Here is a 20,389-nt window from a genome sequence, read left to right as displayed (position 1 = left end):
TTAACTCTTTCTTTATTAAAAAGACAACATGTGTCCAACACATTTAGCTCAATTTTGAGAAAGACGCAAACATTTCAGAAAAGCACACAACATTTTAAGTTATTAGCTTGATTTATTGTAGCTGTTTCAACACCTCGGCTGAACAAAATAAAAAAAAAAAAACATTAATAATTATTAATCCATTATATTGCAATGTTTTCAAAACCAAAAATTCTAATTCTTTAAATATAAATTAAAAACATTTTTAAATTATGGGTTCTTTTGGCTGGACTGTTTATTTTTCTGCTTCTTCATCTTACTTTTCGGTAGACTCCACGTCTTTAGGCACATTTCGCCCCCATAGGTGGTTGGAATTGCCATTCCTCATTCAGCCAGCGCCTCAGTCATTTGAAATTCTTGGGCCGCAGAGGTGTGTATTTATTTTACTCAGGATTTATATATTTACTCATAATTTATCCAATTATTCGTCCGGTTTTGTGTTTATGTCTTGAGTGAAGATGACTGTATGTTTTGTATGAACTGAGTAAAATTCATTAAAGGGAGGGGAGCGTCTCCGGACCCCCTTAGGGGTGAAAATGAAACCCAAGTAAATAATGTGTTGAAAGCTGCGGTATTAAATATTGTAATTAATGATTTATCTTTTGTCTTGATTTGTTTGATAAAAGTCTAAATATTTAGCTCAGTATTTTAAAGTAAATCATTAACCATTTCTTTTTGATTTCATTTTCCTTTCTTCTGTTAAATGAAAACTAATAGATGTCTTATTTTGTCTGACCAATTGATCAACAAATATGTATAGCTTACTGTCGTTTACTATTATCTCATAAGAAAAAACACATATTTACATTTGGAACCAGAATTAAGTATTAGACCAGATGTTTTGTCCCTCTCTCCTCTCCTCTCATCACACATTTATTTGTCACCGGTCAAGGCAGATGGCCGCCCACCCTGAGCCCAGTTCTGCTTGAGCTGTCTTCCGTTAAAGGGAGTTTTACCTCTCCACTGTTGCCTAGGGCTTGCTGAAGGGGGATTTGGTGGGTTTTCACTATATATCTATATAGTCTTGACTTTATTATGTAAAGTGCCTCTGACTTTGTTGTGAATTGACACTATACAAATAAAGTTGAATTGAATTAAATACTAAGGTTTATTTTAGTTTATTTACATTTTAAATACATTAAAACTGTTGCAGGCAGTTTTGACAAACTATTTGATTGATTGATTGATTGATTGATTGATTGATTGATTGATTGATTGATTGATTGATTGATTGATTGATTGATTGATTGACCATTTTAACTTTAATATAAAGGTTTTTGGTACATTTCTCAAATAACAAGAAAATATTAAAGTGCTTTGGCACGCACACACACAGAATTGACTAATTTACATTTGCAAAAAGATACTTCAGGGTATGTGGTGGCAGTAATGGTACATGTGGTCTAAACCGACTTGTGAACCACTGAGAGTGAACAATAGCAATTAAAAATATTTAACTGCCGCAAGAGCCTAAACAGACCACATTATAGCAATCATTAATAATAACTGTCTCATGCAGTTTGATGGAAACCACTCGTGCAAGATGTGGGCAAACAAGGCTGTTTAGTTGCTTTTGATTGCTTTGTAATTCTGTCTCCCTGTCAACCATAAACCAGTTAAAAAAATACTAAATCTATGTTTGTTAAAAAGACATCTGATGTACATACTTTAAAGTGATTAGAAGTTGTTAAATTCCCTTTAATGAAACTCTGGTTGTTATGCAAATGCCCAATTAACCCAGGAAGTTCCTAATTCTGGTTTGGGTAAAAAAAGAGGATGTGATGAAAATGCCAGCACAATCTACACTTTCAGTTGCGTGACTTCTTGTCGTCATTTAGATGAATCATGCTTAGGTGGTATCCCTAGACCGGCTAGTAAGACAAGACTTGTCTACTGTAACTTGCAACTCAATCTTCTTCCTGTAAAGCAGTACTGAGGGTTGCAGTGCCCAACCAGCATGGTGGAGGAGAACAAGTGGATCATGTTTTTTTTAGTACAGGTTTTTTTTCTGATCTGGATTCTTTTTAGGTTTGTGGAGAAACAATTATACTGTTTTATCTTACTCATCTTCAAAATTCAAGTGTTTATTCTGTCTTTAAAAAATACACACACTGATTATTTAGGAAGATGAATGACATCACATTACAGGCAAATTATATGTTTTATCACTGAAATAGATGTATGCTTCTGCTGAGTCTATTACAGTCACGGAACAAATACAAAGGCATTGCACAACTAATTTTTCTGTTTGTTTGTTTTAGGTGTCATAAAATGTATGAGGCTCAGATTTCAAGTTAGTTCATTTTTATGTTTTAAAATCAATATAAACACATCAAAAAATTAAATATGCAAGGTTTTCACTAAGAAATATACCCCTATCCGATTTTTAGCTGTTGTTGGTTACACAAATTATACATTTCCAAGCTCTTTGACTGAATGTGCTGTCTTGATCTATGCATTCACATTAATGTGACCAACAGTACATCATACTGTTGTAAAGTTTAGTTATTGAAGGCTTATCTAGCTGACTGTCAGGTCACTGACAACAGAATTCTCAGTTGACATCTACTATTTATTTTAGTATTAATAATCTTAAGGACAAAATAATTTTTAAAAATGGTTATTTGGTTACAAGCAAGCAGATTCTAAAAGTGTCAAAACTGTAACCCGGTTTATAGATAAGGAGAAAATTGAAACAAAAATGTAAACGAAACTTCTGTAAAAAAAGTTTCATGTGCTTTCAATTAAAAAGATTCATGGCAATGGTGGTTACAAATCTAGTCACATATGTTTAGTGCAGAGTGGGGTTTTGGGAAAAGATATGTCCTCTGTGACAGGTTCCATTCATTTACAGTATAAGTGCTTGCATCATAATGTTGCATCCAACTGCAGCATCTTGCTGGTGCAACAGTGATTTTTCTTATGTAGCAAAATGGCTCATTCCAGTCCAGTACATCAGGGTTTATTCTAACTATGATTGTATGAGTGAAAGAAACTTTAAGACTTCTGGGATGCCCAGCCCACAAAAACTTTGAACGCAACTACTTTTAAAGTCATGTCTTTATTGTCTTCAACAAAACAAAAATATAGTCAAATGGTAAATAAATATTACATCTTGTCATCTTTAGTTTAGTCCAGCCATTTCATACAAGTTGCTTTGTTCCTAAATATTTATTTACAACCCTCAAAGGCCAGAGGAAGACAACCAAGATATGTCATTTTTGAAGAGATATTTTTAAACCAGTATTACCACTTTTCAAAGTGGCATGCTACCTTAACTTGTAGGCACCAATGATCGACCTAAAAAGAAAGCAAAATCTGACATTATTGATTTTGATTCTGATGTGATATGATTTAAAGGATACTATAACAATACATCTTTTCTGAGAGATGCATCAATGCACAGACACCTGTCAGCTGCACTTTAAACATTTCCCATCAGTGCTGCAGTGTAACAACTTTCAGGTGGAAACAGAATTCAGGAGGGTGAAATTGCAACTGACTTATTGCATCAAAAGCAGAACTTTCTCTCTGGTTAGTTAGTTATTATATAAACATGCGATTGCACACATTATAGACACACTGCAACTTTCTCTCACCTGGAGTGTTCTTCTTGTAGCAAATGATCCCGACAATCAAAAAGGCTAGACCCAGAAGCAGTCCTGCTGTCCCAGCAGCGATCTTGTTCTTCTCAGATGCAGGAATTGGGTCTGAAAAAACATTCACCAAACAATAAATTAGATTTACATAGTACATATATGGAGTTTTAATGTAACTCTATAAAAGCAGAATGACCCCAGTGTCTTACCCCAGTCATAAAGTTTGGGATCTTGGAAGCTGACGTGCTCCACCATGCAGGTGATTTTCTCTCCAAATCTGGGTGTGTACTCCAGATAGGAGTGAATCTGGTACAGCCAATTCCCATTAGACAGCTCCTCAGTGGATGTCACATCAGAAGTCACCTCCTTTCCATCTCTCAGCCACGTCACTTTGATTTGTTTGGGATAAAAGTTGTACACACTGCAGATCAGCATGGCTGGGTGTGTGCTGCTGGCTGCTTCAACTGATTTCAGGCTGACATAGGGCTCAACTTGAGAAACATATAACAAGTCAAAATGGTTTAGCATGAAAACTACATCTTTATTCAAAATAAATGCATCGATGATAATCCGTTGTATGTGGCTGTTTAGATTACAGGCCACAAATTACAGTGTAAGTATATGGCATTCTGAATAACTGGGTACTAATGAAAGGTTGGATGGAGAAGTATAATGAGCAAATTCAGATTTAGAATGGAAAAAATAACATTACATTACATTTCATCTCACCCAGTACAACGGGGATAACTATAATAGTTGCAAAAATCTTTTTCATTTTATAAAAACAATGTTTCAATTAACAAAATGAAGAGATTTTAATCTTAACTGTCAGTCCTGTCACTTTACCATTCTTAATCTGCGGCAGTCACATGTTCCAGTGTGGCCTAATTTTACAGGAAATGTTTACCAAGTTGATTTTCACTAATCTCAAACAGGTTGCACCACACAAACTAGTTCTCACACCAAAAGATTAGATGTACCTGAGATGACCAAGGTAACAACACCTCAATAGAGAATAAAACTGATTATATGAAATACACTTGCTAAATCTGATCTGAAACTAACTTTCTTTTTGTGTTATATTGTTTGCATTGTACAGTAAATGCTTTTTTATTGTTATGTTATTCTACCTTAAAGAAGTGGGTCCAGCAGAAAACTTTCACTTTTGGAAACACTCTGACCTGTATGACTAAAAATCTACACATACATTAACAGTAAATCTGGAATAGTTCATTATATAAAATTTGTATTTATACATACGCTGGGACCACTATATAAAAATTGTTTGGGCCACACTCTGTAACAGGATATTCTTCACCTTTTATTCAGTGCCTAATCCTGATGTCATGTTTGTCAGATAAATTTGGTAAATGTATGTCTTTTATTGCAGTATACTGCAATAAAAGACAAGAAACTTTTTAAAATAACTTTTTCTCAGGCTGTAATCTGAAGTTTGACCACAGTTTAATATGTAATTATCAAACCCACCTGGTTTTAAAAATAAACCTAATGCCAGTTGGATGTCGGTTCTGCATGTCTCTTCGTTCTTTCTTTCTTGTTTCAGAAAGGTGGGGTTTTTGTTGAGGTTGTCTACAATTTCCTTTGTGCTTTCTGTGTAGCTGCTAAAATTCCCTGCAGTGCTGTTGTATTGTGCTAGAAGCACCTTATTAAAGTAGATCTGTGCCAGATAAGCAACATCATTGGTGGAAGTTAGCTGGCAACGGATTAATCCATAACCAAAGACTGCACCTATAACAACACAAAGACAACAAACATTATATGTAGAAGATGGGTTAAATTATTATTGCTGTTCTTGCAGTTCTGTGTACTCTATTTGAGTATTTTAATTTTTTGCAGGTTTTATCTATGCCTTTTAAGCTAGATTTCACTGTAGTTTTTGCTCCACTACATTTATCTCAAACACATATTAACTGTTACTACAGTTCTTATGGTATAAATACACAGCATCCTTATATACAAATTTTAAACTTCTGAAAGCATACAGTATAATCCAATATAACATCTTTCTGGGGAAGTGAAATTCATTCACACGTGATTCCCTTTACCTCAACCTGACCTTAACCATAGCCTATAGTAGTTATAGGTAGTTATCTGACCCTGCTCCTGAGCCTTAAAATCAAAGTTAGAATCTCCACTGCTAAAAGTTAATGTGATTTAGCTCAATCAGTGTTATTTGAAAATGACTGGACAATTCATTAAGTTGCTAAACCCATCAACTGGCTCTTTCAATACTGTCTACATGTATGCATGTATATCTACTTGTATTTTTATCACGAACAAAAACACAAATGACGACAATGATAGATTTAATTTACTTACCCGTTCTGGAAAAGAAGAGAAATAAACACAGCAACAACAAGAAGCAGCGAGGATGCATAGTATCAAACAGGAATGAACGACAACTAAATTGTTCTCTTTAAAGATGAGGAAGTGAAGCTGTGGCAGTAGACTGTTTAACATATTTTGAGCAGCTGCGGCACAAATAAAAGGATATGTTTTACTTGTACATGAAGTCAGATGGTAGTTTAACAGATACTGCTGACATAACATTTAAAAATGTTCCACAGAAAGCAGAAAAGGGAAGTTTATATATAAGATATTAATATGGTATTTCATTAAAAAATATGAATGATCTTTTCTGTTAGAAATGAAAAAAGGAAGTTGAAGATTTCCTACATTGCTCGTACTATGACTGTTCTGCGTCACAGTTGTGGAAATCCTGAGTTGTATGGTACAACCCATTTGACTCCTGGGGACAGATGTCAGATATCTGACATATCAAGAAGTGCACTTTATTAATTATGGTGGGTGTGATTACAGGCTCCATAATTTTTGGAATTTCTTTCAGGTTCATGGACAATTGTTAAGAAGTTCAGTAAGCATCACAAATCATGACTTCACACTTTACATAGTTAGACTGTACACATACAGTATATAAAGCAACTTCTCAAATATTGTCAGTTATGGATGAAGTATACAAAAGCAATTATACCGTATGATAAAAACCCACGATTGCAAACATTTTAGTTGTATAAAAGAAAGTAAGCATCAGAAAAATGTATCATATGTTACCTGTGTTACATTTTTGTATACTGCAAGTAATTTCTAAACAGGATGACTTTATATTACAATTTCCATATATTCGTTATGTAAGGTTAAAAAGAAAACTAAACAAAAACGACTTTTCTGCTCTTTCTCGCACTTGCATCTCGTGAAAGTTAAATACTTTTCTGATAGGACTTTGCTATATGTTTTCTCCTTGACTTAGATTCTTTATTGCCTTGTACCTCACTTGCAAGTCGCTTTGGAAACGTCTGCTACACAACTAAAAGTAAATGTAGGTTAACTGAGAAAGCTAACATGTAAATCCCATGTACACATCTGATATATTAGTTTGTAGTGCTTTTTCTTGTTTGTTTGTGTGTGTCTTGAGCAAATGTTTTAGGTATGTATTAAAATATTCTTCTTTTGTGTAAAAGGCCTTTGTTCCAGTCTATAACTGGGGAAATGTCTTTCTGTAGTGTCCCTTAAGAATTAAAAATGTTCCAGTTGCGACCCCCAACAGGCCTAGAGCCAGGCCCGTTCCACATAAAAAATCTGGTCCATAATTGTGATGAGTAAACTTGATTTCTGTGAAAGAATGTGAAAAAATGTTTATCAGTAAAGCCACAAGGACATAATTTACAAAGTATCATTGTATTATTTTAACAAGATAAAACAATCACCCCAAATCCTTGTTTTAGGCCTCTCAAGGGCTATGTGTTCCACTGTGCAGCTGTAAATGTCGCCCTGGCTTGGTGTGAATGTCAGGGTTGAGAACTGGTGGAAGGTTCGATCAGTATTGGGATAATATTGACTGAGTGACACCCCCTGTGACACTGGGTGACCATTTTTAGTCCAGCTGACTTTAATGTATGGTGGGTAGAAATGATTTACAAAGCAGACAAGGCTGTTTTCAAAACCCGGCTGGATTTCTTCTGCTGGGTAGAGGACACTCTCAGGAGGGTCTTCAGTGGGTTTAAAGACAAATGTAATAGTGAATTAGCATTTCAGCAGTGACATCACTGAAAAATTGATTAGAGACTTTATTCTTTACCTCTGTCTTCTCGTAGATCTTTCTCCATGTCTATGTAGTATGCCACAACTGCTGAACATGCATTCTTGCCTTTCTTGCCAGCCTCGTAAATGCCCATACCCTCAAATATTGTCCGTGGGTCAAGCACAAGGAATTTGGGCACTGTGTATACAAGTTCATGTCTTTTAAAATCTACATATAAAACCTCTTGAGCATCAAATTCAACCTGCATCTCAGCTGTGCCATTATGAAAGCAGCCCACAACGAGAGTGATTTCATGGGCAACTGAAAAACAAAGTGGAGATGAACAGAATTTATATGTATATATTTTTTTTTCTTTTTTTTTAACTCTGTAATGATTAAAATTAACACTGTAAATTCTGTCTTAGCAAGCAGCAAGAATATCTTCAAACAAACAAATGTTTCCAGATGTATAGTTCTGCACACGTTTTAACAAGAAGAAAGCAGTACATTGAAATTTACTGTGCTCTTACTTTGTGAAAAGGCGGAGATATTGGTGAGTATCAGGATTAGGAAAGCAGAGCGCTTCATGTCTGTGCTGCAGATTGTTGCCTTGGACGCTCTCAGTGTGAAGTAATAACTCTTTCTGTTTCCAGAAAAAACGTTAACGCGACCACGTCACATGGTAAACAAAGTAAGCAGAGGAAGTGATGTAGTGGGTGGGGGTGTACTAAACAGCAAGTTGATTTGACAATATCCCAGCTTTAAGAGAGGACGATAATACTTTTAAAAAATGTGCTCATAAAAATATGATTTATTAATATTTTCAAATCATAAATAGCAAACAAATCACTACAAAAACAAATCCAAAAGACTATCTTAATTGGAATAACAGTTCAAAAAGCTATAATTCTCCTTACAAATCAATATCAGGAAATAACTGACAAACACAGTGAATCAAATCAAATAGTCCTAAGATTTCACACTTGTTGAAATAAAGCAGTTTTTCTTTCATATAAATGTTGATAATACCACAGCAGTCCCACCAGGTCTGCATGAGGGAGACATTTACTAAATTAGAGATGGACATAAATGGCCCTGGCTATCTACTTCAACTTTTGTTTGCTATAGTACATTGAAAATGGGCATAAAAACACTGAACTATCATCTCATTTATGATTAAGAATGTTTCCTCAAATAATGAAACACAAAAAAAACAACATGGTTCCTTATAACAGACTTTATGGACTTTACATGTTCTCCCCTTGCTTGTGTTGGATTCCTCTGGTTACTCCGGTTTCCGCCCACCGTCCAAACACATGCATGTTAGGTTAATTGTTGACTCTCAATTGATTAATCTAAAGATAATCAACCAGATCAAAGCAAAGCCAAGTTACTGAAGCTTTACCAAAGAAAGGAGCAGTGTTTAAAAAAAGTATAAATAGTATCAGCAAGTAAGTTGATAAAACTAAAGATAAAGCTAGTAGTATTAATAGTTTTTTTATTCGAATTTAAAAGTCTCAGCAATGTAAAGCTACACAAAAAGAAATTTAACAGTGCTAACTATGAACAGGATTTGATTTCATTTAAAAAGTGTCAAAGTTACAATATTACAGACGTGACGAAATACAGTAATTACAGAATAACTTTTACCAGCAAGAGTAAAGCTGACGTTATAACAGCATAAAAAGAGCTGAGACAGAGAAATGCCCTGAAAATCATTGACGACATCAGCGCTGTAGCCTGCAATCAGCTGCCAGCTTTAGATGTGATAAGAGAGATGTTGTAAATTGCTGCTATTACATTATATAATTATACATTATAAAACTGCCCATCCATTAGAAAAAAGAAATTTGATTATTCAACATCTGTAGGGGTTTGTGATGGAGACTCATTGCCCAGGTGTTTATGCTCATAGGCTTTGTATAACTGGAGAAAAACACTGCAGAAAAAACTCACACAAACAATATGGATATGTCCACTCAATCCACGGTGTCTTTGGTGCATTGATTACTCTGACCGGAACGCGGCCCTGGAAAGCCAGCAGTGTTCTAAAGCTTCCAGTCAGCGTGTGGACACAAAAAACACCCCAATACTTACACACTTGACTCTGTAGTTGACAGACTCTTAAGACTAGTCACCTTGGACCTTACACAAAGGAAACTTCAGCTTCATGGTAATCTGGGCTCATTAATACATAGGGAAGCCCTTTTGATGGGCTGAGTCAGTTAATTTATTTTTATTTTTTCAAAATCTGATTACCAACAAACTAATAAATCCTCCTAATCCGCAGCACACAGGCATCTGAGACACTTTATCCTTCACTGTAGGCCCCAGCTGACTGACTCTTGTGCAGTCAGCAAAACAGACAGGTGTCATTGTGTGTGTTGTGTGTGTGTTTATGTGTCAAAGTTTAATGAAAGGTTTAATACTGTAAATTCAGTTGATACTCCAATTTGTTGCATCTGCTTGTGAAACTTTTGTCTAGTTTAAAAAGTGGCAGGTCGGCAGGTCTTCTGCATTTGCAAGAGGACAAGAAAGTGAATAACTGGGACAAGGCAGCTTACCATTTTCACACCACTCTCCCTCACCACAGACAGTTTATAACTTCTAATAAACAATATGTCTGATATGTTACAAATAATGTAACTTAATGTACACAGACAGCCAATCAGAGTGGTCTCGTTCACCAATGGGACCAACACCAATTCAAAATGTGGCTTGATGCGTCACGGCTCTTAGGGTGGAAGTCAGCAGTTACTTTTTGACCAGATGACTTAAACACAACTAGTATTTGTGAAAGTGGACCTGGAGCCAGAGCAGGGCCTCATTCTAGTTACACTAAAATGTATTATTAACAACTTAATCAAAGCATCTATAGCTGGTCAAAACAAAGTGATGTGTTCAGTTTGAACTTTCGCTTTCTTCAGTTTTCCAATACATATAAAATATTGCCACAAACCAATACGCAAATTTGAATCCATCTTATGTGTTAGCTAGACAAATTTAATCTGAACATAATTTACTGCCAAAAGCGTCATGCACCAAGGTAATCTATTTTACTACACACCCATTTTGACTCAATCAATTGCCTTCTCTTCTCTGGCCAATCACTGTGGTAACATTTAAGGGTTGCCTGACACTGAAGATAACTTTTATTGTGATGCATTATTCTGTGAGCTACACAGCTGCAGACCTGTCAGAGTGCCCATGCTGACCCCTGTAGACCACAACACCGAAGATCTAAAACATGATGTTATGCTGGATTGATTTACATCTAATGGGTGAATTTTAAAGGAGATGTTTCAAATAAGACAGAAAACTAATTAAAACATGCTTACGTGTACATATGAGTCAAATTAAAATCTCTGTTGAGATACTCTAATCTGTTTGGTAGCAGGATGATGTCAGATATTGGAGTTTTTGCCAACCCTGTTTTCCCTGTCTTTGATGCCGTCTCTCTTTATATCATCTTTGAAATCTATCATCATATAATTATATCATCATATATTTCATTATATCATTTATATCATCAAGTTGAAAATGCATACAAAGCCTACAACAGCACATTTTAGTTTGACCTTTTTTGTATTTTTATATTTTTTTGTATTAATGACCTGATGTTTAATGTTTTTATGCATTAATAAATTAAGTGTAGTTACGTCGGCACTGGACTTGCATAAATAAACAGAAACTCGATGTGGATAAAGAGTAGACAAATAGCATTGTGAAGAACTGCAGACAGTAGAGGAACATAAAAGAGCAGGTAGGAAAGCACAGTGTATTGGTTTTAGGTCTTATGCTAAACCTACCTTAATTTAGTGTACAAACTGTGGCTTAATTCTGTATTTATCCAGGTAGAGAACGCATGCACACATATACAGCCTCTACACTTCTAGCAAAGCATATGCAAACTTACAGGATTTTATTTACCTTACAGGAAATTTTATCCCTACAGGATTGATTTACACTTGTTTTTTCAAAGATCTGATTGTCAGTCAGAAGCGCAGCACTATTAGCAAAACAGCATAGCTGCGGCCCATTGAAGTGAAGATTTTTTAACCAGCTGGTCAAAGCATCTCACTGCCTTAGGAGCAGGTCAGAGACCAATTTGGCATCATTTACAGCTGCACATCCATCATGCAAATCACCTGTTTCATTACATTAAAAGGGGGTTTTTGGTTTGAGATCTGGTGACTGTCGGGACTATTTGAGTACTGTGTAGCGATTGCTAGAAGCAGTGATGTTGATGTTGAAGACAAACTGAGAAGATGTCAGCTGTTGCTGATGTGCAGTTGATCACGCTTTTAAGCCTGCATAAAGTCATTGTCATGTTTAGAAACCAATTTGAGATGATTTTTGCATTGCGACACAGCAGTGATGTATTTTCATGTATTATGTGATTCTCCTTCTTATGGCATTAATAGCGTAGTTGCATGTGTTCCCTTCAGCTTCAGCTTAAGAAGAACCTTGAGTTAACCACATGGTGGCAGTGACACTCCACTGACAGGAGCAAAGGCAGCAGAGGTACACAAACTCAATAATCAAGTAAAACTATAAGCATTCAGTGGTGGATCAAGGATTTATTTTATTGGAGTGGCCAAACACGGTAAAAAGTGTTTGTTCAGTGTCAGAAATGTCAAATAATTTATCAACGATTTTTAGATGGTTATACCAACTCCAAATATTCAAAAACAAATTACAATAAATAGGTGGGAAGATGTAAAAATCCATCCTTTGCAGAGATAATCTGCCTGGTTACAACTGCTTCACCTTAAATTCACATAATAATAACAATAATGATGTATTTAGAATGATAGTGATTTATTACAGCTTTGGTCAGTTTTCTTTGTGTAGAAAATGATGTGGATGGCCACAGCCACCCCAGGCCCTCCTTCTGGCCACATCCCTGCAAACATTTCCCTTAAAAAGTACTCCACTACAGGTACTACTACTACTTTTCTACACTTTACTGAAGTTTATCTACTATGTACATGCTCTAAAATCTAAATCAGTTCAGAAAATCAGTATATAAAATGTAGATTTCTCTTGTAATCCAAAAATGCTGGACAGCCATTCATTTCCTATACAGAGACCCCCTGTTGATAAGCGAAAGCATATATACAGTACATATTGCATGCTCGTGTATTGCAGTAATGCTGCTTGGTATGCATGTTTAAAACTAAATGATCTGTTGTACGTTTAGTCGTTTCTCATTATCATTAGTTGTTACAATTCTCATCAGAGAGAGATCCTCATCGGTCCAAAGACCTTATGGAATTTCTTATTCTTGAGTCTGCTTATTTCCACAGCTTGAAGAAATTCTTAAAATTTGCCCCAAACATCCACTTAGAATCAAGGATGAACCTTTTGCATTTCTGAGGTCGAAGGTCAATGTCACTGTGACCTTGTATACTAAGGCATACAACCATGATTGCATAATTATAGATTTATACATACAACACAGCACCTATACTTTCCTTTTTATTATTTTTCTACTCTGGGACACATCTATACAGGACTCTGTCCCTGTGTGTCACCATCTCCGACATGAGACTGGAGGAGGCACAACATTAAGTCTGGATGCAGCCCAGAAGAACGTAAATAAAGAGCGGAAGATAAGTTTATCTGAAGGTGACTCTGATTTCAAATATCTGTAAATAATTAATTAGTTTAACCTTGTGTTATGGAGTTTGCATTTATAAAGGTTCAGGAGATACATTGTTTTATCTTAGTGGGTTAGTGGGAGGGAAGTCAGTGAGGCAGTTGAGGGGGGCACCTGTACAGTGGTGTACCGGGTGGGTGAGTGGGCCTTAACAAAAATTAAGGGAAGAGCCTCAAAATTGTGTACAATATACTGAAAAACACAAATCTACAGTTAAAAATACTTGCACACGAGATTCATGTTCCATAGTGTCCAAACAGACAATTAGCTAAGGTTTAATATCACGGTAATCTATAAGTTATAGAATTGTAGCAGTTACTAAAGCGATGCAATGCTTTTTCCTATAGTTAAATCCAAGCTTTTTCCAGACAGATGATGTGCATGTGTTCCTATTCATACCAGAATTGGGGACATGGTTACAGTTGGACCACAGCACAACATGTTTGCCAGTTTTTACGGGGCCCATTTTTATGGCTCAGCCTTAGTTTGATTGACAGCTCAGCTAAAGTAGTATTCTCTTCTACAATTCTACAGTTGTTGTACAAAATTGTATGCAAAGTTTTCAATGTACCCAATGCTACTTTATTTGTGGACAAAGTTTAAGAACCTTTTGTTTTGAGTTATGTATTCATCACTATACAAGCAAAGAACAGGATCTGAATAAAGCAAATCAACACTAAACCGCTTTAAAAATGTAATTATGTAAAATGCTGCTCATACAGTATGTTTGCTAACGGAAATTAGAGCATAGCTACGCTGTTGTTCCTATACTCACTACAATGATAACCTGGCCAATATTTACACTTAATACTTACACTTAATATTTACACTGTAGATGACCTTCTACTCCTTTTTCAAGATATCTTTCTTCCCTTACCAAAATGTGTTCTCTGCTGTTTTTTGAATGTCTGTCCCTTGTTATTGAGATTTACTGTGGATGCAATGCATCCGCCCGGTCCAAGCCCGGTAGAAATATGGGATGATTGCGTCAGGAAGGGCAAATTCAAGTAAAACATCATTAAACTGTACCCAAATAAAGTACCAATAAGTTAGCAAGAAGATGAGATTGATCTAAGTTAAATTAAATGATTAAAAAGGAAGAGGACATTTACTGTGGTCATATTTAATTATAGGATTCCTACATACAAACACAGCTGAACATCCTCTATCAGGTATTTATGGATATGGCTTAAGTGCATTAGCAAAACTAGTGAGCTACCTTTTGCTAGACCACAGGCTCTAACACAAACACAAAACATTACTGTAAACACCCTGTGAACATTGAAAGCTTGTGCCTCTGGGTATATTTTTTATATTTATTTTTTTATATTTCATATTTTTGAAATGCACAGGCATGCAGGGCTTGTTGAACATTCCTCTGATACCGCATATAGCCGTGGGTTACCAGAAACAAATGTGACAGATCATTGTCTACTGATGTTAACTTACCTGTACAGGCTGCAGCTGGTTGAATGCAGATTTGTTGCAAGCAACTGTCCTGCTTCATGTTCAGCTTTAGCCTCAACTGACGTTGATTGGGATTCATACTCATTTATCCAGTTAATCCATCCAGCTACCCATTATCGACACACAATGGCCACTTTATTAGGAACAGCCATTTGATTCCTCTTTAACACAAACAAATATTTAATCAGGCAATCACATGGCAGACACTTAATGCAATTAGCCATATAGACATGGTCAAGACGATCTCCAAACTGAGCATCAAAATGGGGAAGAATGGTGATTTAAATGACTTTGCATGGGGCATGATTATTTGTGCCAGACAGGCTGGTCTGAGTATTTCAGTAACTGCTGATCTACTGGGGTGTTTATATAAAACCATCTCTAGGGTTTACAGACAGCGTGGATGAGTAGCGAAACGTTTCTAAAGAAGAAAGAAGTCTAGTTGACACGATTCAATCTTCAGAAAACCAAACCTGACTAAGAATCTGTACCAAAGTGGCTAACTAAATGTTAAGCCAATGTGTCTGCCCTGCGACCAGTGATTGTTATGAGAGACCAGAGTCATACCATCAGGATAAGAGATGAAATGGGAAGCAGTCTGGTATGTGTTTTTATTATTATTATAATTATTATTATAATTTCTGTACAGACATGCAAGTAGCATTAGAATTGTAACATACTGTACATTTATGCACGTTTTATGTTTGTAGCCAAGTGCTAATTTAAGCATTCAATGTACATTCTTTATTCTCTCTTTTACTCTCTCATTTTCTTTCTCTCTGTTTGATTTCCTGCTGTCCTCCAATTCAGTGTGTTTGTGGCTTTCTCCAGATGTAAAGATGATCTGCTTATGTTCTGTCTCTTGTGTGTTTATGTTGTCTGTTGACTCTTTGGTGGAGAGGGGGCATCACCTGGATGATGTTCGACATCCTCATTGATCATATTCTTCACATGGGTTTATAATATATGTTGTCATTTTGCTTGTCCATAATTGTACGTCATAAAAGTATGTAGATTTTTTGAAAGTTTTTCCTTTTTTCTTTATGAGGCAAATTTGTAATTTTTGTCTATAAATAAAACTTAATTTGATTGAAATGTTAAATACACAGATACTATAACCATATTTTCAGCCACCGTTGCCAAGCACAGCTGCAATTGATGTTAACTGTTGGAACTCTGCCTTTTAAAAGGAAAAATGACAAATTAATGCATGTAAAGTGAAAATCATGTGACCTGAAATTGTGTCTCAGTTAGGTTGTAGTCTGTTTGCAGCATTATACTGAAAATGGCTTTGTATCAGCCTATACTGTACTATCTATAGGGCAGACATAATGAAACAACTTTTTCAAAGAAACACGAAATTTATTGATGCAAAAAGTATCTTAGGAGGAAACCCGCCACAGTGAGCCTCAGTAATGCAAGGAGATTTTTGTCAAATTAGGCAATAAATGTGTGAAACAGTTTAGCTTATTGTGGGTTTATCATTAGAAGCTCAAACAACCTATTAGGCCACAACCTGCCTCAGAGATGTGAGGATGGAAACTTTAGTGCAATAAAATTTACCCAAGACTTTTAATACTTATTTATACATATAGATTTATACTTATTTTAAGATTTAGGCTCATAAGTTGATTTTAAATGTGCTTTTATTCACAAAAATTTACAAAAAAGAGCCATTCATATAAAAGTGAAAAAAGGTCTACACATCATTTTTGTGAAAAATGTATTAATAATAAAAGGTCAAAACGTGTGTGGCTCATTTCTATACACACTATAGAGGTAAGGTTTCTTCATTGGATTCAACTGGATCCCAGCAGGCTTCTCTGACCTAAAGTGTGCACTCTGGGTATAAAACTTTTTGGACAGATTGATCATTCTCTGATGACTTACTGATGGAATAATCACTGTTAAATGGAAAAGAGCTATAGCTCAGTGGTTGGCACCATCACCCGCACTGCAAAGAGTAAAAACAAAGCAAGGTTCTCATTTAGAAACAGGCTTTTAAAAACTCCTAAAGTTGCAATTCTAATATTGATTTTAAAGTTATAATAAATGTTATTTTTACCAGCAGACTTCTTCTTGTAGTAAATCAGGCCAGCAACTAAAAACACCAGACCCAGTAGCAGTCCTACTATCCCAATTGTGATTTTTTGGGTCCCTGGATCAGGCACAGGCTCTGGAAATACAATTATTATCCCTTGTTCTTTCAGTTTTGGTTATAGATTATTGATTACTACCAAGGATTAGAAAACATTTACCTAATAAATCAAAGCAGATAAAACTGCAAAGGGGTTTCTTTCTTCAGCTGTATATGTTCACCATTAGTCCTTACATCATTTGTCAGCAAACTGACAATTCAATTAAGGCACATTAATCACATGACTTCTATTGCAAACTTATTAAGGACTCTAATATTACTAGAGTCTTTAATCCTAAGCATGATCTTTTGTTTCTCTGCCTAGTCAATTCAATTCAATTTACCTTCTTTATATATCCCAATTCTCAACAATGTTATCTCAAGTCTATACAAATATGTAGAGGAAACCCAACAAATCCCCCTTGAGCAAGCCTGAGGCAACAGTGGAGAGGAAAAACTCCATTTGATGGAAGACACCTCCAGCAGAACCAGGCTCAAGCTAATACATTTTGTAACAGGCGGCGTGAATAGATAACCTCTTTGAGTGTTGTGTTTAAGCATTTTGTTGAGGTATGTTTCAACTGTTTTATGTACTGTAGTTATCATAGCTGTAGTGTCCCTTACTGACAGTATATTGAAGTTTCTCATTTTTGTTTAAGACTCTCTGGTTTTAAATGACACAATCTTTTAAACATCATTACACACCTAAGATAAACTAATTACTTTTACTTTTACTTTCCTTACATGGCTGCTAATTCCTTGCTGCCTTCAATTTAATTAGTTATATTCCTTGAGTCAGATTCTTACCCCAGTCATAAAACTTGGGCTTCGTTAGGCTGGCATGTTCCACCCTACAGGTAATTTTCTCTCCAAATCTGGGTGTGTACTCCAGATGGGAGTGGATCTGGTACAGCCAATTCCCATTAGACAGCTCCTCAGTGGATGTCACATCAGAAGTCACCTCCTTTCCATCTCTCAGCCACGTCACTTTGATTTGTTTGGGATAAAAGTTGTACACGCTGCAGATGAGCATGGCTGGGTGTGTGCTGCTCGCTGCTTTAACCGACCTCAGCCTGACGTAGGGCTCAACTAGAACAAAATACCCCAACACACAAAATAGTGTCAAACTATAGACTACCACATCTTCATAAAGCATTTAGAATGAATCCATTAACATTAATTGCCTTTAAAGTAGAGTTCAGTATTTTGGAAAAGCTATAGAAGTGCTGATGGGTGGATTTTGCATCCTTTGGACAGAACCAGATCAACTCCATGTTGTTTTTTCTCCTTTTTGACTCTACATTAAAAGGATGGGTACTGATTTTCTCACCTAGTTCTCTGAAAGAAATCATTTTCCCAAAAAGCTGAATTTGTTTTTCAAGGCAGTTTCTGTCATGGTCTGTGATATTTACCTGAGTTAAGAAGGCCCTTATAAAGAAGTTGGGAATTTTCTTTGCAGAGTCGGGTTTTCCATTTCTCATGAGTCACAAATTCTTGATTTTTGTTGAGCGTATCTGCAACTTTCATTGCTTTCTTTGTGTAGCCAACCATCTTCCCCAAAGTGCTGTTGTACTGGGCTAACAACATCTTGTTAAAGTAGTATTGCTCCAGGTACACAGCATCATGACCATCATTTGAACTAAACTGGCAATGGCCCAAAAATTGACCGTAGAGAGCACCTGAAAAAAAAAATACATATTTGTTATTATGAATACATTTGTTGTTCACTTAATATATATCAGATTGTTTAAAATGCCACCCGAATTTTGTATTGTTTGTTTTGAAATGAACTACTTTTTCTTTTATATTCCAGCAGCTGCAAATTTTCTTGTGTCTATTGGTTACACTATTTTAACAATCACAAAATGAACACTGAGTTTATCTATTAATGCTACTTACTCTACATTTTGTGGGAAATTACCAAAACAACAGAAAAGCAAAGAAACTGTATGGATGAGTCATGATGCAAATGAGAAAGATTCAAAAGAAAGAGAAGTAATTGTAGAAGCGTATTAATTGTTGAAAAGTTGGTGTTACGCCCTCCATTCATAAAATGACCTAACCATTAAAACAATAACTCCTGGGGATCAGATGCAACGTATGAAAAAGCATGCCAGACACAACTTGAGCTCACAACCCACAAGCTTTATTTATAATTAAAAAGTTTCTCATAGTAATTAAACCATCAAAGGGAAAAAAAACAAAAAAAGATGAATAAATGGCGGTAATCTCCTGCCCAAACTAACATAATAAAAAACCTATAGTTGGATATAGAAAAAACTATATACAACTATTTAAAAATATTCCATTAAAGTAAAATTGAAGTAAACATTTTAAATCTAAAATACATCTCCTATTAAAAATAGTAGCACCAAAATGTCCAGACAGAGAAATAATACTTTTAAGATCTGAGCTAATTTTGTACATTAAAAATTTACTGTTTGTTTGTCAAATTTGATGAATGATTGTAGTCCTGCAAAAAGTTGAATTTTGCATTCTCTAATGCAGTGAAGAATTAAGCAGCTTGTGATGGACATACTACAGTAAACTACCTCAAATGTAACAAAAAACATAACTAAAGGTATTTAGTTACTTTGTACCACTGTCCTATTAATGTCACCTTATTAAATTAGATAATTAAATCTTTTTATGTTTGTTTAGACTCCATAAAATAAAAACAAGTTCATATACATGCAGTGTGCCTTTATATTTAATACGTTTTAACCATAGTAATATTTTGATTGATTGGTTTGATTTTGAATTATGTATTTTTTGATTCATTTAGATATATTAAATGTCCAAATATTAAAGCCAAGGTCCTCTCTTTACTTTTATGTTTCCATAACACTGACATTATCATTATTATTATTAACTAAAACAAGTAAGTAGTACATTTAAATTTCACTCTTACTTTCAGAGAAGGCAGAGAACGTGTTGAGCATCAGGATAATAACAGCAGAGTGCTTCATGTCTGAGCTGGAGATCGTCATCCTTGATGTAGCTTTACTTGGTCAAATCAAATCAAATCAAATCACTGCACAAAGTAAAGAGCAAAAACACAAATTTCGACTACTGAACCTGAAAGAATCCTCAATAATCTGTAACCAAGGCAGGTTAGCTTAACATTTGCTGCTGTGTTTGATTACAGTTGGTATTACAAGACCTGTCTAACCTGTTTTGTGAATATTGTCAACAGTCATATGCCAGTAAATAGTATGAGGAAGTTAGGAGACACAGAAAACCACGCCTCAGTGACTTTTCCTTTGAAGGCAGAATATTTGCAGGCTGAAAGAAACACCAACAAATACATAATAAAGGCACTACATTCAAAGTGCTACATACAGTAAAGGTTGGATTTACTGTTATTTCCTTACATTCATCCTGCTTTTGTTCTAAGTAACTTCTCTTGAAATCAAAATAAGGGT

General features: G+C 35.4%; 3 protein-coding genes across 4 annotated transcripts; all 3 read right to left on the bottom strand.

Moving 5' to 3' along the window:
- Positions 1–3,072: 3,072 nt before the first annotated feature.
- Positions 3,073–6,127, bottom strand: LOC137130321 (H-2 class II histocompatibility antigen, E-S beta chain-like). The gene is made up of 5 exons (XM_067510298.1): positions 5,979–6,127; positions 5,127–5,387; positions 3,848–4,129; positions 3,639–3,749; positions 3,073–3,339 (listed from the first exon to the last, which is right to left on the bottom strand). The coding sequence occupies exons 1-5, from the start codon at positions 6,034–6,036 to the stop codon at positions 3,314–3,316; spliced, it is 738 nt and encodes a 245-aa protein (XP_067366399.1). The 5' UTR covers positions 6,037–6,127; the 3' UTR covers positions 3,073–3,313.
- A 284-nt stretch (positions 6,128–6,411) lies between these two features.
- Positions 6,412–8,355, bottom strand: LOC137130320 (RLA class II histocompatibility antigen, DP alpha-1 chain-like). The gene is made up of 4 exons (XM_067510297.1): positions 8,229–8,355; positions 7,756–8,019; positions 7,385–7,666; positions 6,412–7,289 (listed from the first exon to the last, which is right to left on the bottom strand). The coding sequence occupies exons 1-4, from the start codon at positions 8,284–8,286 to the stop codon at positions 7,153–7,155; spliced, it is 741 nt and encodes a 246-aa protein (XP_067366398.1). The 5' UTR covers positions 8,287–8,355; the 3' UTR covers positions 6,412–7,152.
- A 7,069-nt stretch (positions 8,356–15,424) lies between these two features.
- Positions 15,425–20,276, bottom strand: LOC137130319 (H-2 class II histocompatibility antigen, E-S beta chain-like). 2 transcript variants are annotated; one of them, XM_067510296.1, is made up of 6 exons: positions 19,876–20,262; positions 18,377–18,643; positions 17,772–18,053; positions 16,893–17,003; positions 16,718–16,781; positions 15,425–15,738 (listed from the first exon to the last, which is right to left on the bottom strand). In XM_067510296.1, the coding sequence occupies exons 1-5, from the start codon at positions 19,952–19,954 to the stop codon at positions 16,750–16,752; spliced, it is 771 nt and encodes a 256-aa protein (XP_067366397.1). In that variant the 5' UTR covers positions 19,955–20,262; the 3' UTR covers positions 15,425–15,738; positions 16,718–16,749. The 2 variants fall into 2 exon arrangements, with proteins under 2 accessions (XP_067366397.1, XP_067366396.1); XM_067510295.1 differs by lacking the exon at positions 15,425–15,738 and having other exon boundaries at positions 16,169–16,781; positions 19,876–19,998; positions 20,137–20,276.
- Between the last annotated feature and the right edge of the window lie 113 nt (positions 20,277–20,389).

Source organism: Channa argus, chromosome 7, assembly GCF_033026475.1.
Source record: "Channa argus isolate prfri chromosome 7, Channa argus male v1.0, whole genome shotgun sequence".
NCBI lineage: Eukaryota > Metazoa > Chordata > Actinopteri > Anabantiformes > Channidae > Channa > Channa argus.
Note: the sequence above shows the minus strand (reverse complement) of the source record. Positions and strands in the feature narration are given on the sequence as shown.

Bases quoted from the DNA above. Each gene is read 5' to 3' on its own strand.
- LOC137130321 (XM_067510298.1), bottom strand. From the start codon at position 6,036: ATGCATCCTCGCTGCTTCTTGTTGTTGCTGTGTTTATTTCTCTTCTTT. The intron at 5,388-5,978 runs GTAAGTAAATTA...GTGTTGTTATAG, and splicing joins TCTCTTCTTTTCCAGAACGG to GTGCAGTCTTTGGTTATGGA. The intron at 3,750-3,847 runs GTAAGACACTGG...ATGTTTTTTCAG, and splicing joins TCCCAAACTTTATGACTGGG to ACCCAATTCCTGCATCTGAG.
- LOC137130320 (XM_067510297.1), bottom strand. From the start codon at position 8,286: ATGAAGCGCTCTGCTTTCCTAATCCTGATACTCACCAATATCTCCGCC. The intron at 7,667-7,755 runs GTAAAGAATAAA...AACCCACTGAAG, and splicing joins AGATCTACGAGAAGACAGAG to ACCCTCCTGAGAGTGTCCTC. The intron at 7,290-7,384 runs GTGATTGTTTTA...ATTCTTTCACAG, and splicing joins GCCTAAAACAAGGATTTGGG to AAATCAAGTTTACTCATCAC.
- LOC137130319 (XM_067510295.1), bottom strand. From the start codon at position 19,954: ATGACGATCTCCAGCTCAGACATGAAGCACTCTGCTGTTATTATCCTG. The intron at 18,644-19,875 runs GTAAGAGTGAAA...TTTTTTTTTCAG, and splicing joins GTTCTCTGCCTTCTCTGAAA to GTGCTCTCTACGGTCAATTT. The intron at 18,054-18,376 runs GTAAATATCACA...ATTTTGTTCTAG, and splicing joins TAAGGGCCTTCTTAACTCAG to TTGAGCCCTACGTCAGGCTG.